Raw genomic sequence first — 16805 nt, 5'->3', positions numbered from 1 at the left:
TAAAAAACCCCTGAGCATACATGTAGAAACATGTAGAAATATGTAAAAGCCCCTGAACAAACATGTAGAAAACCACAGTTAGTAGTCCTCTCATAAAATAAAATTCTACATTAGTAGAAAAATGGGGAAAATAGTTAATTACATTACCTACTCTAGGAATAATTTCAAGGAAAAGATATCAAAAGACTTCTTTTTCCTAAATTATAGCTGATTTAGAGAATCTGTACTCACTTTACTAGGGTAAGAAACTTCACATCTTCCTAACTGATTATATGCACTTTTGTGAAAAGCACAAAATTGTGTGAGAAGTTTTAGGTATCGCTCACCTATAAAAACAAAAGGTGACAATTGGATCATTCAGGCCACCACCATAAGAGTACTTCTGGGTATAAAAGCACCAGCGGGAGTGAAAAGAGAAATTTAAATATTAAACTGCATTTAAACTTCTCCTAGAGGTATTTAAGAGGTTTAAAACTAGTAAGCAGCATTATATACTGTATCAGTAGAAGTGAAGTAAAGTAAAACTGAATTTGAAGCTATTTAAGCTATCACATCAACTTTAATTCAAAATGTATAATTAGTAGATCAGCAGTTTGGAGATCTACAGTATTTTTTCAAAGAGTTGTACTGGGAATAGTCTTAGTTTAAGGTATACTTGTATGCAGACAAATGCTGTGATAGGTAGGATTTATTTAAAAGTCAGGACTTCATAGATACACTTTATTGAGTAGGAAAAAAGTTAGAATAATGGAATTTATAATTATTATTATTCACTATTATTTAACTCACTAACTCCTTGGGCTTTTTTTTTTGCTTTAAGTAGTAAGGAACACTTTATTAAATAGATTTATACCTCTAAACCCAGAAAACTTCAGCCAAAAATTGATCCTGGATTCATCACAGTAAAATGCATTATACTGCTTTTTACCTCCAGATCCTAGCTGCTTGTAGAATCTGTATTCCAAATGTAGCTGTGGTGCTCTCGACTTCATTGGCTCCTGATTTAAAAACAAAAACAACATTTAAAACAAAGCCTAAAAACTAATACACTAACCTACCAGCCAAACTAGCCCTACTACTTCCAAGCCACACAAAAAGTTTGAATGTTTCTTCTGAAATGACTGGCAATTAAGAAACAGAGAAAACTAAACCTCCTTCAGGTTAGAGTAGTGCATATATGGATATTTACATATTGTATTGCTCCACAGGGCCAGAGTTCAACATGCAAATCAAGCAACAGACACATGATGAAATATCTAAAAAATAGTACGTTTCTCCAAAACATGTGGATAGTATGTCCTACGTTTCTCAGCAAGTGGCATTAATATGCAGCTTAACAGATTGAAAAAAAAAAAACTCCAAATATCTATTACTTGAGAGATGTATCTTTACAAGGAGCTTCTCCTAGGATCTTAATAAAAAATACCAAATCCTTCCACCAAATAGTAACAGCTTAGCAGAAATCAAGTATCACCATTACAAACTATGAATCCAAAACTAGCAAAAAAAAAAAGCCCCAGAATAAGTCTGTATATATATGCAAACTAATATTTGCAAATTAATAAAATCTCATTATAGTTCAACATGCCCGTGCATCAGGGTCTCACAGAACTAAATGAAGTGACATGAGATTAAGCAGAAGAATACACATGCAGCCTAAATGGAAACGCAAACTTTCTGATTATCTCCCTTTGCAAAGAAAAGGTTCTTTAGCACAAGATTCTTGAACTAATTTCCTAGAGCATCTTTTAGAAGATATGCCTTGTTTCTCATGATATGTAACATGACCTTAATATTAAGCTCCACCAGGGGACGTTTAGGTTGAACATTAGGAGGAATTTCTTCACAGAAAGGGTGCTTAGACATTAGATGGACAGGCCAGGGAGGTGGTAGAGTCACCATCCCTGGAGGCGTTTAATGTTCAAGAAAAGACTGGCCATGGCACTGAGTGACATTCTGACATGCTGGTCTTCAGTCAGAGGTCATACTGAATGCTCTCTGAGGTCTATTCCAGCCTAATTGATTCTGTGATCTTCGAACACATCAGTGATAATTTGGAAATAATTCCGTAACTATCGGAACTGCAGCACACAGTAAGTAACTCTCAATAGGGCTATCAGCACTAACTGATAGGCTGAATGCCAATTTTCAGGAGAAGTTTGGGCGAAGTGCTCATCTTTTTCCTCACATCATCATATTAAAGCTACAAGTTTATAAACCTGTGTTGTCTCTTAGTATCACATTCAGGGCATAAAAACTATGACCCAATGTGCACGAATAAGAAATTCAGACTTCTTCCTCAACCCATCTCCCTCCAAGACTTAGTTGTTTCCCAATGCTGCTGAACTCCCTGACAGTGTATATTTATGCATTTAATCTTGCCAGGATGATAAAGGTGGATGCCTGAAAGTAAAGAAGAACTAATTTAACAGTTTCTGCAAAAAACAAATAGAATTTACGGTATCTTTTTTGCACTCCAGAGCAACCAGCATAACTGAACACTGTATTTTTTGCAAAGATGTGAAAAGTGAGCAAGAATTACCTAAAATAAGCAAGTGTTTATTATTCAGCAAATTAATTACTAAGCAAAACTAACTGGGCTATCAAAATGTGAAATCTGTTTCAAGTTCATTATGAATTCTTTCTACAATTATTTTTGTCCCAAATACATGGAATAAAATACTATTCAATTTTCAAGTTACTTTCTGTTAAATGGGCTTTGAAAAAGCAGTTTACTTGAACTATAAGGTTAAAAATGTTCAAGAAGTCTTGAAAGAGCCAAAGACCAATATAAACATTCAGCTATTACCTACTTTTCATGGTTTTAGTAATTCAGTGAGAACTCATCTCAGTTTACATTCTGCGTCTGCTTTACACATTCATAAGCAATGGCAAACAAAGGCCATTTTCAGGAAAAAAAAATCCTTAAGAGGTAGGCTCTTGTTACAGGAAAAGATCAGTCTATTAAATAGACTTGCACTAGATTTGTATTTACTACAAATATTTGTATTTACTATATCTTAGAGGGATTCTAAAAAGGTGTGTCTCTAGACCACAGTTATTCCTTAAAAACAAAAAACAGAGAGAAAAAACATTACAACCTTGAAACAAAGTGCAACTGTCTTTCCACACACAACCCTCGTTTATAATAGATTTGAATTTTATCAATTAAAATCTTAAGAGCAGACTAGTGAGTCGGTGAATTAAAGATTACAGTTTAAAAGACAGTGATGACTACTCTGTAACTTCCTATCTTTCATCCAAGGAAAAATTGATGTATTTCCAGAAGCAGTTCCATGGAGGACTAAGCATAAGCACGTTTTGTCTCAAATATTCTGGCTGTTATGACAAGAAAAGTGTGAGTGAAACAAAGGGTCCATGGAGATAGAGAAGCAGTGTTCTGAGCCAGCTTCCTGCTCACTCCCTCCTAACTGACCTCCCAGAGAAAGGCTCAAAATGTTGCCTGTGAATGTGCAAACAAAACAGCATGAAAAGTCTTGTTTACATAAGAGGCTGCACCAGGTTAAATGCAAAAGGAAGCACGTGGGCCCCAGTTATGACTTTTTCCATATCTTTCACTTTCTTTATTTTGCTATCCCAGCTCTGGACCATCCACGCAGCAGGACTGACTGCACAAATCTACAGACGGTGAACTTCTTCATTCTTCCTCTCTCTTTTCCACCTTAATTTCTCTCATCCCTTGCTTTGCCTGGGTTGTTAGCCAACACCTTTGGATTCTAATAGTGGGGGTTCCAGAGTTATAACTGTACAATAAAGCACAAGAGCTCCCCAGCATGTGGTCTAGTGGCTTCGTTTAGACTTAAAAGAATTTACAACAAACATCACACTCCTACCAATGGCTTGTAACAATAAATTGGCATGACAGACGTGACTCTTGTGAGGCTGAGAGGGACTGAACAGCTCTTGAGCTATTTTTAGCTGGGATGGGTTCAGATATCTCCATCTCCGACTGGGGTACGGGACGGATCAGAAACAGGGAGGAGCAGGACATGACAGCTCAGGAAATTCCAAGCATTGACCCCTTTCCTTTTTGGGAAAGTATGACCTACGCCCATCTTCATATGTGGAGTACTGTGTGTCATGCTGATGGAAACACAAAGAGATAAAAAGATTAATAACTGCTTACTAAAATGTCTAGATAGCAAAAATAGAGAGACATTTCTATATAATTTGGTTGACTTCTTTACAAAAGTGTTCACACAGAGAGCAAGATGAGACAGACTTTTTTTTACTAAAATATTTAGACAGCAAAATTTGGCTGCAAAACATTTGCAAAAGCATTTGAAAGTCTTGGTTGAGCTCTTAAAAAAACATTCACTGGCTGACCATTTCCAGAGATGTCTGGATAGAGAGAAAAATGAAAGAACAAAATTGGAATCCTTGCTGAACATAGAAAGAGACTTACTACACCTCGAGCTCTGCAAGGCTACAAAGCAGGAGAAAATACTGAGAGAAGTGCTGGGTACCACAGTAGGGATGATAAGTTGGCCTTGGGAGTACAAGGACTTAGACAAGTGCTCAGATAAGGAACAGTATGTGAAATGAAGAGGCAAGACTCGGCTATTTGATTTTTATAAACAGAGAGTGACGCACCCAAGTGAAGGATTCAAAAGTAGTGAGGGATAAGGATGAGGAGGAGAGAACCACAGGAGTGTTGGGCATGGCAACAAAGGCAGCTGTGGAAGAGGCTGAAGCCAGAGAAGAGGCTATAGGAAAGACAGAAGTGTAGGCAGCAGTTGCTGTAGAGCAGAAAAAAGCTGCAGAAGAGGAGGCCAAGGGATACTGAGAATCTGAGGTTTGCATACAGATAAATGGTCCTTAGGAGCCCTGGACTCTCGTGCAGTGGGCAGCCCACTGGTCAAGGGGTTTAGGTTTCCCAGAGAAGGAGAGCAGGCCTCAGGAGAGGGAGCTGCTTGCTGCTGAGAGCAATCAGGAAAAGAGGCTGAAGGCAGAAGGGCTGCTTGCTGTCAAACATGGTTATATTAGCAGGCTTCCAGCATAGCTTCAGCTCCATGTGTATGAGAGAATCTTCCATGAGGAATTGCAGGATGTAGAATCTGGATTCTGCACCACTAATTAAAACTGAAACCAGAGATGACGGACAGGATCAGAAAACTGCTACAAAATAGTGCCATATACCAGAACCAAAATATCAAAGCAGGGTAACTTAAATGAGAAGTAAGAAGCTGTATATACTCCCATCTCAAATATGGAGGTTCAGACTAATCCAAGTGGAAGTTTTTAGTTTAGGCACAGGCAAAAGCACAGAGTTTTAAAGCAGTGGTTCAGGTATTTACCCAAGCCCAATTCCACCCAGTGAGACAATGGCAACCACTTTACTGCTCCAGTGGTACAGGAATGGGCCACGGGAAACAGAATCAATTGTATCTTTCACAAAAGGAAGGACATAAAACAAATTAAATTTAGCAATTAAACTTAAGCTTAGCACAATTAGCTTTAACAGATTTTTTCACTATTGGAGTAGTGACTTCAGAAGCCTTTCAGCAGTTACTTATGGATAACTCTCAATGCCCATGATAAAGAATACTGTGCTCACACCAGTTGACAGTATCCTCTTTTCAACCATTGGTTTAGAACAAGGCATTTTTCCATTTTCCTTTCCTACAAGAACTATGACAAAGCAATGAGTGATGTTAACATCAAGCATTTTGACTGCATATTGCTGTTGTTTTATAATCTGTACCTAGCACTGTACCCAAGATGTTTCAGCAATGTGTCCTTTTATCTTAACCCTTTTAAACAAGAACTACTGTAATAAGACTCCAACTCAACTTGGAAGCTAATACAAGAATTTGTAAGAATATGGAGGCCTCACAGCCAAGGGTTTTGCCTTGCCATGCCCTACTTCACTCAGGAAGAAATTAGGACTCTTTCTGTTGCCTCTAAGTTTGTCTGCTGTGATGCATAGTATTTGTAACACTTGCCCTGAAGAACTCCCCTGAAATATGGTTCATACTTGGTATTAGAACTTTGAATAGATGTACTTGCTAAAATTGTAACAGGACCAACATCCTCTACATTTTTCAGGTTAGTACCTAATGGCAAGAATTAGCTTGCCACAGAGCCACAAATAATTATCCTAAATCTTATTGTCAATTATAATTGAAGAATGATGAAATAAATAGAGAGCCCCTTTGGGATTGGCTTGGAGGAATTCAGATGAAAAATCTTATTCCTAACAATAGAATACCATGCTGGATGGAAATGAGGTGTCTGAATTTCTTCCCTGTGTCCTATCAATGTTCAATTTGACAACCCCTCAGAGATGGATGCATGTACCTATTATTGAACAAACATAACATGGGATGCTCAGCCTCACCAAAGAGGAATACTCTGTCACCATCCACAATGCTACAACTTTAACTGAAGAGGCCTGAGCAAAGATGAAGGAAGCTGCTAACCAGATTGCTGAACAATTCCAAACACTGCAACCAAAGAACTGGTGCAATGAATCAAGCCCTGGATACCAGATTTCTTTTGGTTTTAAATCATGGGATGGGGAAAGTGTTTGACACAAATAGGAACTGTAATAGTGGCAGGATTTCTGGTTTTAATGATGAGCATAATGTTTTGCAACTTTTTTGCAACTTTGATTAACTGCATACTGTCTCCTGCTTCCTCCCTCTCCTAGCCCTGCGTCCAATGTATAGAGATCACCATAGTCAAAGATGAGCTGTATGCCCAACCAATAGTAAGGAATGTTTGAGACACTGGGTGGTGTGGAGGATCTTGCATAAGCATGTTTTGTCTCAAACACTGTGACTGTTTTGGCAGGAAAGCTGTGATTGGAAGACAGGGTCTTGTTGAGGTGAGGCAGCACAGTGCTGAGCCACCTCCCTGCTCCACCTGGATGGAGATTTGCGCTCACTTCCTCAGCCTGCACGCATTCCCTAGAGGAGACCTCCAAGGGCTGGCTATGCACTCCAGAACAAAAGAGCACAAAAAATCACATTCACATAAAAGGCTGCACCAGGTTATTGATGGAAGGAAGCAGACTGGGCTCCCCTGCTCTCTTTTTCTCTTCTTTCTATTTCACTGTGTCACAATTCCCAGCTCTGGACCAGCCACACAAGTGAGACCAAGGCAGGATCTAAGGACTGATGATATTCTTTTGCTCTCTTCCTTTTCTGCTTTTATTTCTCTTCTCCCTCACTCTGTCTGGGCAAAGCACAGCTATCATTTTCTATTCCATACTCTGCACTGAAGTTTATTGTGGGAGTGGGGAGTTGCAGAAATGCTGCGGTTTATGAGCCAGCACCTTTAAGTAGTGTGTTGAGGGAGTTGAGAGTTTATTAAAGTGTACCGTAAAAATCACAGCCCTTCAAATGTAAGGGCTTGTTAGCCAACACCTTTTAAGTATAAATAGTGAGCTGGTTGCTGGACACAAGGTGGTCACACAAAAAAGCACAAGAGCTCCCTAAAGCATGTCCAGTGTCTTTGTTGAATCCTGATGAGAATGTATAATGAACACCATGGCCCCTCCTGATGGGTCATGACATGCTCAAGCAGAAATTCCTTTAGCTAGTTTTTTGGTAGTGGTTAAGCATCTTCAGAGGAGGTAAGTTTGAGCAGCAGAGAAATATGTCAAAGGAAAAAGGAAAAAATAATGAAGGAGAAGAAAAAGCTGAAGAGTGAATAGGAGGTTTAAGTCAAGTACAGGGTCATGTAATAAAAGTAGTAAATCTAACAATAAGAAGAGGTGAGCAGGAAAGGTAGAGCTTTTACACACCAAACAGCTATTGCTAAAGAACCACCTGATCACATGAAATCAGTCTGTATACTAGAAGATGAGCAGGAACATACTAAGATCACTACACAGCACTGAAAGCCTAGATCTCAAGAGTTTCATTATAGCTCTTTAAAAAGTCTATTCTGACCTTTCAAACTGAAGTATGTGCCCAACCAGAACAAGCAATAATGAATTAAGACATATGAAGAGGAAGATTCTGGAACTGCAGCTGTTCTACCAAATTAAATATGCATTTACGTATAAACATTATGCTTTAAAATGCATATAGCTGTACAACCCTCAGACCTCACATAGAAAAACTGTTTAAGCTACTTTTTACACAAGTCCTGAAGCTGCCCTAAGCACCATAACAAAAAAAATGCTTGTGTAATTTTGTCCACAAGGGAAATATTAATTCAAAACCATTTAAAAGTTTGAGTCAAAAGAGCACTTGTACAATACACTTATTTTTAACAATACAGCACTCCTGGAAGCTGCTGTATAAACAGAGCTGTTCACTGCACTTGAGAGAAACCCACACAGTCCTTCTGCACTAGAATATATGCTTACCATTGATATACAAAACATCTGGCATAGGAGATGTCCTGCTGCACCTAACACAACAGTAGGTCAAAACTGGAATGCTACCATGAGGAATGCAAATACAATTTTAGGATACTGCAGCAGAGATTACAACAACCACACCTGCCAAGGGTAACTGCTTAGACTGCAACATAAACTTAATTCAAGTTAGCCCATTCAGGAAGGCTAAACTTGAACTACAACAGGAGCAAAACAGAGAGGAAGTTAAGAGTGCCTCATTTACAATAACAAAACAAGGGTTAAGCATAGGAAAATGACTGCTCTGAAAGCACAGAAGTACAAGCGCCAGAGTAAACAAAAGCTTACATTTAAAAAGGAAAAGGATTATCTGCCACTGTATCTATAACTGTTAGAAAAAAGTCCTGGCACTGTCTCAAATAGGAGAAGAACAGGAAATGTAAGAGGAAAAACTGAAAAGTCCACTACATACTCAAGAGTTCTTTCAGCACTAGTAGTACATTACATATAATATTAACTGTATTGGTTCTTAAGTGACTTCAAACTAAGTTACTCAATAAAGTTACTCCAACCTTTTTACTCATCCGGAAACAAGCAGCTCTAACACTGAGATATTTGGAAATCAAAAAAGTAAATGTTGCCAACAACAAGTATCACCTGTGACAGCTGAAAAGGGTTGAAATGGCAGCCAAGCTTACTAAGCTGTATATGTCATAGAAAACCTTTTATCAAAACCAATCAGATAAAAAAGTTGTCTTGCTCTACCTTATCAAGTAATTAGTGCTTAAAAAAACCCCACTACCTTGCAATGTATTTCTAAATGTGCTTTGGAGTAGACAGCCTTTAAGCAGAAGAATTCTCAGACTATTTTCAGCTTTCACCAGATATACAGAGTAAGTTCAAGATATGTTGAAACAAAATGAGTGTAAATCTGATTTAACACATAATAACCCTCAAAACTGTATCCAATGTTGCTCTCTCAAGCCATAATTTGCATGTTTTAAAAACTTATACTACTCTCAAAGTATTTCCCAAAGCAAGAAGAGTAATACCAGTATTTTTCCAGAGTTTATTATGTTTGTAATGCTTTTCAGATTTCTTATCTAAAGCCATGCATTTTGGCTCCCACGGTTTACCTTTTACTTTACGAAACCATACTATGCTACATAAAAAGTTCTTTGCTACTGCAGCAACAAGAAACCAACCGGAGTCCTAAAAATCCTTCAACGATAAGAGGTAACCAAGTTAATTTCATAATGAAATACTTCAGTTATGAACACAGTCATTTACTAAGAAGTTAAAAAAATCCAGAAGCAAAATATGGTGTTACCAAAGGAGCTCCAATGATTGAGAAAAAGCTAAACAATGACATATTAACACAATAGCCAAAAGTATCATGTTTGCAAAAGAAGTAAACATATTACACAGCATTGCAAATAAAACATGTCTAACAAAGTGATGTGTAAATACCAGCAGTTCAAGATGAAAATACTGGGAGGCAGGAGTGTGGACATTGAAACACATGCAGCCTCAAGAATTTCTGGAGTTTCTCTATAGTCACCTGATGTTAAGATTCACAGTAAACTTGTTGCTCCTCGACTGGTTGGACAACAAAGGAAGCTACTAAGATAACTGCCACAGAGCACATCCTTGAAGCAGCATTAAACCATCACTGATTTTGCAAACACAGATTTAGCCTTGAAAACAGTGGCAGCAATTAAAAACTACTTTTACTCGATAAGGCCAAACTACACAATTACATCTATCACTAACTGCTTTTATCTAATTCAATGAAATCATACAAAACTATTAAAGGCTTCAATTAAAAAAATCAACCCATTAACATCTGGAAGGAAGAATCTGATTTGTTTCTCATCCCAAAACCTTTAAAAAAATATTAACTTACCAGCTTAATTGCCACATAGTCATTTGTGTACAAATTTTTTCCTTGAAAAAAGAATAAAAACACATGTGAGACACTGGCTTTTCTGTTCACGTAAATGCCATTTAAATATCAAGAAAATCTTCAAACTATCTTTCATCTAAGGTGCTAGTGTTCTGGCAGTGACTTAGGAAATGTGGGTTTATTAATCCAATGCCTTAGTTTAAAAAGATTTTTCCTTGAATACTGTAAGAGGTGGAAATTTCACAGAGTTGCAGATATTGCACCAAGTTTGTGATTTTCACAATAACCAGAATGTGCTATTTTCATAATTATTGCTGAAAACTATTTTCAATTTATTTTTAATTATTATGCAGTTTTGAAACATTAGCCACTAATTAAAACTAGAATTAACTAGTTAATTAATTGAGGACTGTTTTTCTCCTCAATTATGTATTTTACTAAGCTAAAACTTAGGATAAACAACATTCCTGACCATTTCCTAAATGGCGTTACGCCATTTAGGAAATGTATCTGCTGCTTTAAAAGGGATTCTACAACTGGGTAAGATCTTTCCAATAAGCTTCACTTCAAACTGTATGCAAGGACTAAAATGTTACGCAAGTTTTATAGGTGTAAAATTAAAAAACAGCAGATAAAGGATAGATTAAGTCATCACTTCCAACACTTGTTATTTCTTTACAATTTTCAAATGCAGTTAGTGTATATTATTCTTAATGATAATTCTCCTTTTTTATCTGTAGTATTACTCAGGTCTGAATTTCCTATGTTCATTTCAGTTTTGTTAAAGAAATCATATGGGGAAAAGATGAGGACCAAGTCTAAAAAGTTCCCTGTGAAGAAAGTTACACAGAATCACAGAATATTCTAATTTGGAAGGGACCCACAAGGACCACTGAGTCCAACTCTTAAGAAAATGCCCCACAGAGGGACTGAAACCACGACCATGCTTTGACCAAGTGAGTTACACCAATAGCCAAATACTATGAAGTGCTAATGAGTCTTTTAAAAAATAGAGTACATCTGTAAAGCTGAAACAAGATCCATTAAAAGCTTACATCTCTTAGTGGATCAAACGTCACAAAAAAAAAAAAAACCCAAAACAAATAACCTGAGGGCTTCACAACAACAAACACATAATTAATATGATCAGTAGGCTATAAAGGGGGTCACAGTCCCCTATGTAGGGACTACAGTGGATATCCAGGCATCCTAACTATTTCTTACTGGATGACCATATCAGTTACATTTTTGGTAACAAGTGTACTTTGCAGCTGTTTCTGTGTCTCTGCATGGTATTAGAATCTATAAGAAGCAGTAGCCCTGCTCATTCCATCTCTTAGCTATGTACATCACCTACTCTGAGTAAGTAAGAAACCCAATTACAGTTAAGTAACTGGATACTGAGTTCCAAAAGTTGCAATGACATGCTCATTCTGAAGTAGCATCAGCAGGGACACAGTTTCAGGTGGTCAATCAGGACAATCCTCTCTTTAAAATACAGCAGACACATGTAAAACACCACTGCTTATCTGTCCATAAACACACAACAAGTATTGAGTAATGTGTCTCTTGAAACAGCAACAAGTTCTCTCCTTACTACCTTATCAGCTTATTTTAACTATATCAGTTTAATTTAACTATAACAGAGAGTCTTAAAATTAACAGCTCAATATCCAAACCAATTTAGTCCTCTGCAAGCTAATGGTTGAATATCACAAACAGTAATTTGCTACAGAAAGCCAATTTCCCATTTGATCCACAAGCCACTACTGAAGCACGACCTCCAATTTCTTCTCAGAAGGAAGAACAACAGTTCCCAACCTATGACTGAATTTTTATCTTCTGCGCACCAATTCATCACTCTACAACTCCAATCCTCCTTTAAGTTCCTCAGCTCTAACCTCAGGACATATGCTCAAAATATATTCCATTTGTAGACGTGCATATAAAAATCTAGGCACTTGTGTACACCTCTGTAGAAAGGGTGCTTTGCAAGTAGCAAAGCAAATGAAAAAATAAAAAAATTAAATCAGAATCTATAATAGCAATGTTAACTCTTGCTTTCAGTAACTTATATTTAAAACATCTTCCTCACAAAACCCAAAAAATAGGGATTTGAAATATCTAGAATATAAGCAAAACCCACAGATATTAAAATCAGAAAGGCTGCACTCATCCTGGTGACGGTTGCAGGACAGTACAATGACCCATAATCTCCCTCCAATTCCTTTTACTTACTTGCTCTATTTTATTTCAGTACTATCAAACTGTCTTAACTAATTTAATATTGTATTTAAAATAAAATACATTGTTTCACTGTAACAGCTGCAAGTAAGTTAATCAGATATTAATCCTTAATCAGCTTTGTACTTTGTGACCAAAAAAACAGACGGACAAAAAATTACCTTTACTAGTTTGCCGTTGCCTTTATGTAGAATTAATCTTGCTGGTTTGAACCTTCTGAGAGGTTTGAAACAAAAATTAAGATTTGAAGGCAGTATGCAAAAGTTTAGCAAGTGAGGAAGAGCAATTTTTCAGCTTGATTTGTGGACTGCAAAGTCATGTATGCAACACTGTAAATGTCAAAATGTATCAATTTTGTGTAACTATTAATAGTAGTAACAAGAGTACCTATTAATGAGACTGCAAAATTCAGTGTCCTAAGTCAGAACTGCAGCAATATTTTCTTTAATTCCTCTACAGTATTAATTTGCCAAGCTTGTTTACATCCTGACAGCCCCCAGAACACACTAAATTAAAAACATATTATATTACGCAAACACTGTATCACAAATATTGTCTGAAGGGCAATGAGTATTACTTCTACCACAGGCAGTGATCAACAGAAACACCACCTATATAGCCCACCATCCTCTCAAATACCTCACTGTGAAACCCACCTCTATTTAATGCATGAAGCACTTTAACCCAAGCCTGCTAACAATACTAGAGTAAATTCTTGCCATTAAGTGTCAAACTGTATTTATTAAAACATAGTTGAACTTACATATCTTGAAAACCCTAGCTAATCATGCTGTCCATCTTGGAAAAACAAGTTCCCAAATCTAAACACGTGGTCTTCCAAAAGAACACACCCATCGTGACTATTAATAAATGCTAGCATTTCCAGCTTTGCTGATTAAATTCTGCAAAACTCTACAGTCCTTTTCAGTCTGCCTTCTCCACCATCTGATTTTCAGCAATCTGTTCAGAAGAGAAGTAGAGTGACTGAATTATCCCCAATTTTCTCTACAGATGGATTCTCACTGTCCTGTTTAACAGCAGCTCAAACGTCTAACATCACTACATTAAAAAAGGAACCAAGAAATTCCTTGCTCACCAGTATTAAAAAGTCTGCAGTACCTGGTTACAGCATCTCCAAGAGATTGCCCAGACCTACAAGATGGGGATGTGTCTCATACATTTAGCCCTAAATATACCTCAATAAAGCGCTTCAGGAAGTCAGAAAAGACTGCTACAATAAGCATCATATAACTTCCACATCTTGGAAGAGAAAAGTGACTGAATTTAGGAGAGCACTGCACATAGCTAGAAAACATTTTACTCACAGGAAGTATCCTGCTATACAGATTCTTCATGTCATCAAGCTTGCACCGGCTGAGGTAAAACCACAAAAGATGGGCTGAATATGCCTTGCACATCTGAAGCTTTAAGGCAGTTTGAAGAGCTGCACGGTATTCATAGAGAAATTTTCTTGCCTAGACTGCATAAAAATGGCCTTGAACAACGTAAACTGAAATAAATAAACAAGGATCTTACCTAACCGTAGTTCTCCAAAATTACCACATCCAATTTTTTTACCAACTCTGAAGTTAGGGCCAACCATTAACACTCCAGAATTTGAAGAACCACTTCCACGTGGATTATGGCCTGATCTCCCACTAGGCCGTGCCATTCTTTCATCTGGTTTGTCTTTGTCTTTCTTTTTATTTTCCATGTCAAGTTTACGGTACTCCACTTTGATTTATTCCTCTTTTTAAAAATCAGTATAAGCAAATTCCAATTGGACAAGGTGAGAATGAAAACATCATGAGTGAAATGCCCAGCTGGTTACTGTGGGTAAGCAGTCAACAGCAGCATGTTCATTCTGTTTGCAAAGCCTTGGTGGTATTTGTAGTAAAACGTATTTCCAGAATGCACAACACCAGCGATATTTCCTAGTCTTTAGAGGAATTCTGTTAAAAGAAAAACAAAGTCATTCAACACAGTAAGATTCTTGTACAAAATTACCTTTCCCTTCAACTAGACACACAATTAAGCTTTAACTAATTATATTTGCTTTACAGATCTATGAAAAGCACTACTTAAGGGTTAATTCTATTTCTAATATGTAACAGCAAGTGTTATTGTAGTGACTCAAGTATACTAAAATTTCAACACTTCAAGCAATAGTTATTTTTTAAAAAGCAACAAAAACACCCTATAAAACTTTTTCCTGAATAAACACACTTAAAATTGATGCTTGGACACACTCACTTCACCTTATGCCAGTTCAAATGAAAGCATTTTATCTATTTCCCTCAAATAGTATCTGCTGTTTTAAGCAAATGCTCAAGCTGCACAGTTATTGAAGTTATACAAATATATTGTATTTTCTGAACAGTAATTTCTGAAATGCTCAAATTATAAACTCATGGCAAGGACACTCGAGTTTTCAGTAACTCCCAGAATCTGAAACCAAACTATATTTACTCATTCTCCCCTTCTATACTTCTGTCATAAATCTGTTTCCCTGCTTCCCTTCTCCCTTGTTTAGCATCATTGCCTAGACACGAATTCCCACATGGATTTCAGCAAAAACAATGCTATCTTACTACTGTAATAAAGAATCACAAGAAGGCTTTTGTTTTTAAATCTCAGCTATAAGAACAATGGATATTGTTTTCTATTTGATGACAGTGGCGTAAAACTCTGTAATTCAGAAGTTTCTACACCAGCAAAATTCCACAATGAGTTAAATGTCTGTGCAAAATTCTTTTCCTACATTTGTTTCAATGTTGGGAATACACTGAAGTAATGGAGAATATCCTCTGGAAAAATGTACTTCATGTGCTACAGCCTATTTTAAAGACAGTAACCAGGAGCTTATTTTTAATACTTTGAGCTGAAGACACTTTTATTTTGTAAACCAATTTCTCACAAAGTAAAATTACTACTCATATCACAGCTTACCACAAAATTTCAAAAAATCAAAGAGGTAGTAGAGAAAAATACACCAAATAATATGAACAGTCACCTGAATAGTTGCATCTGCTAAATCATACATAGTTATAGCATGGTTATAACTATATGACATTTAAAAATCATTAATCAACAGCTGACTAACATATTACCCGAACAAGGAAGTACATGGAAATTTGTTTGGCAAAGAAATATGACCACGATACCGTGAAAGGGTGAATGAAAGGCTTGTTCTGAGAACAAACAAAAAACTCAAAATGCAGATTACAATCCAAGATGACTTGCTTAATGCCAGGAAAAAGGACTTCAGCAGTGAGTAATGAAACTTGTGGTTTTTTATGGTACAGACAGAAGCATTTAAGAGAAAAGGGGACACCCTACATAATCTTGCAGGCTTTCAGATACACTAAAGTCACCTTCTAAACCACAGATCTCAAAGGAACTGACTCGATGGGAAGCAATAGGTAATTTTCCCTCATCCACTATGCTACAAAGGCATAGCAGAAGGAAAGGAAGAAATAAGGAAGCTAGACATTGTGTTGAAGTAGAACTTCAAAGTCACCATTCAGTTCTTAGAATGCAGGTCAGCATGTTTGATGCAAAAGAATACAACTAGATGTTTTAGGTACCAAAGAAAAGAAGAATTCCATATTTTACTGGCTTTTTCAGGAAGAACTAACAATAAACAACCCTAGAATTTTTAGTGTACCAAATACATGACAAACAACATCAATTTTGATTTCCAGAAATGTGTCTATTATATGGACAAATCTATTACACAGTAACTTATGTTCTCCCCTTTCCTCCTGTTGAACTAACAGATACTCCACTTACATTACAGGCAAGCTTTCTTATATAAACTGAAATTAGTACCTTTTTTTAAGACATTTGCTAAATAACCAGCACAAGTCCCTCACATTTTTCCCCCACTACATATCTAAAGGAAGACATGGAAGTATTCCTTGTCACAGTTTCTCCAGGACACAGGTGTTCTCTTACATTTTCCTAATAAAATAATCTGCAACTAACTCAAAACAAGGACAGTGTTTATGACTTTCTCCATTTTGAAGTTCCTGTGCAATATTTTATGATATATTTACCTTAAAAATACAAAACTTTTTCATGGTTGTATTTATTTCTATTGTACTTACCTATGACAGTGTTATAATGCTGATGGCTGTATCTTCTCTTCACCATAATGCTCACATTCTAGAGGAAAAGCACCAAAATGCAATGAGATATATTTATACAGTATTTGCAATTACTTATCATGTAAAAAATTCTGATACAGAATGAAATTACAGGGTTTTTTGACTATTAAGGAAGATGCAGCAGATTTGCCTCAAAGACTCAACGTCATTTTTA

General features: G+C 36.7%; 1 protein-coding gene across 2 annotated transcripts in view; it reads right to left on the bottom strand.

Annotated features, from left to right (window-relative positions):
* The window catches only part of CSNK1G3 (casein kinase 1 gamma 3), a 69152-nt gene that overhangs the window by 38600 nt on the left and 13747 nt on the right, over positions 1-16805 (bottom strand). For both annotated transcript variants that reach the window (XM_058043615.1, XM_058043614.1), the window contains exons 2-5: positions 16592-16649; positions 14019-14434; positions 10239-10279; positions 929-998 (exon numbers count right to left, since the gene is read on the bottom strand). In XM_058043615.1, coding sequence (XP_057899598.1) covers positions 929-998; positions 10239-10279; positions 14019-14196 — 289 coding nt within the window. In that variant the 5' untranslated portion in view covers positions 14197-14434; positions 16592-16649. The remainder of the gene's footprint in view (positions 1-928; positions 999-10238; positions 10280-14018; positions 14435-16591; positions 16650-16805) is intronic.

Source organism: Melospiza georgiana, chromosome Z (genome assembly GCF_028018845.1).
Source record: "Melospiza georgiana isolate bMelGeo1 chromosome Z, bMelGeo1.pri, whole genome shotgun sequence".
Classification (NCBI taxonomy): domain Eukaryota; kingdom Metazoa; phylum Chordata; class Aves; order Passeriformes; family Passerellidae; genus Melospiza; species Melospiza georgiana.
Note: the sequence above shows the minus strand (reverse complement) of the source record. Positions and strands in the feature narration are given on the sequence as shown.